At 31.9% G+C, this 912-nt stretch overlaps 1 protein-coding gene across 1 annotated transcript in view; it reads right to left on the reverse strand.

Moving 5' to 3' along the window:
• Nucleotides 1-871, reverse strand: part of LOC107633156 (glucan endo-1,3-beta-glucosidase 12) — a 2909-nt gene extending 2038 nt beyond the window's left edge. Inside the window, exon 1 of the mRNA XM_016336792.2 lies at nt 466-871. Coding sequence (XP_016192278.1) covers nt 466-523 — 58 coding nt within the window. The 5' untranslated portion in view covers nt 524-871. The remainder of the gene's footprint in view (nt 1-465) is intronic.

Raw genomic sequence — 912 nt, forward strand, 5'->3', positions numbered from 1 at the left:
AATACATATTTAAAATGAATTAAATAATATATATATTTATATACAAATATATAATGGTTAATTTTTAAAGTATATATAGCATTTTGACGTGCACCCACATATATATAGTTGTGTTGCAATGTGACATACACCCAACAATTTATCTCTGACCACTTTGCAATTGAATCTTGAAGGATGCATGACAAATTGACAATGATGGTGAAAAGAATAAAATATCCTCAATCATCCCTGAAGATTAACTTCCACCATTTGGCCATTGATGAATTCATTTCTAAAACTCATGGCATCAATATTATAAAAATAAAAATCCCACACCGTTAGTGCATTCCTGTCCTTTTGTCATACACGTTTTGCACTCTTAACTATATTAGGGTGTCACACTCAATCATCTATTCATCTATGACTATATCTATTAAATGAAACTTCTTTAAGAGCAAAGATCCAACCATATATATAAAGAATCACCTGAGGTGAAGAGAAGAGACAAGGAAAATAGCCCAAGGCGCCAAATTAGAGCCCCCATATCTGCACGTTTTTTCTAAGCTTGTCTTCTTACTTTTCCTTCTTAGCTATGAGCCTATATGAGAAATGCTTCAGTTGGAAGAGAGAGAAGCATCTCTATTGTGTTGATGTGAAAGAAAACTTTATCTTTCTAAAACCTCTTCTTTATATAATACATTAATACCACAAACCTGAGAATCATAGCTTTCTTGGATCAATGAGAGAAGGAAGAATATAATAAAACTTGAGCAAGGAGGCATCAGAGAAGTCGAAATTAGCAAGCAAGAGAGAAGTTTCTTTTTTAAAAAAAAAAAAAGAAAGAAAAGGAGAAAAAGGTGCATATAACGGTAAAAGGCAATAGGGTGATTCATCTGTTTATTATTCAAATCTGCCACTTAAGAGATGAAATAT

The sequence above is a fragment of the Arachis ipaensis genome, chromosome B03 (genome assembly GCF_000816755.2).
Source record: "Arachis ipaensis cultivar K30076 chromosome B03, Araip1.1, whole genome shotgun sequence".
Taxonomy (NCBI): domain Eukaryota; kingdom Viridiplantae; phylum Streptophyta; class Magnoliopsida; order Fabales; family Fabaceae; genus Arachis; species Arachis ipaensis.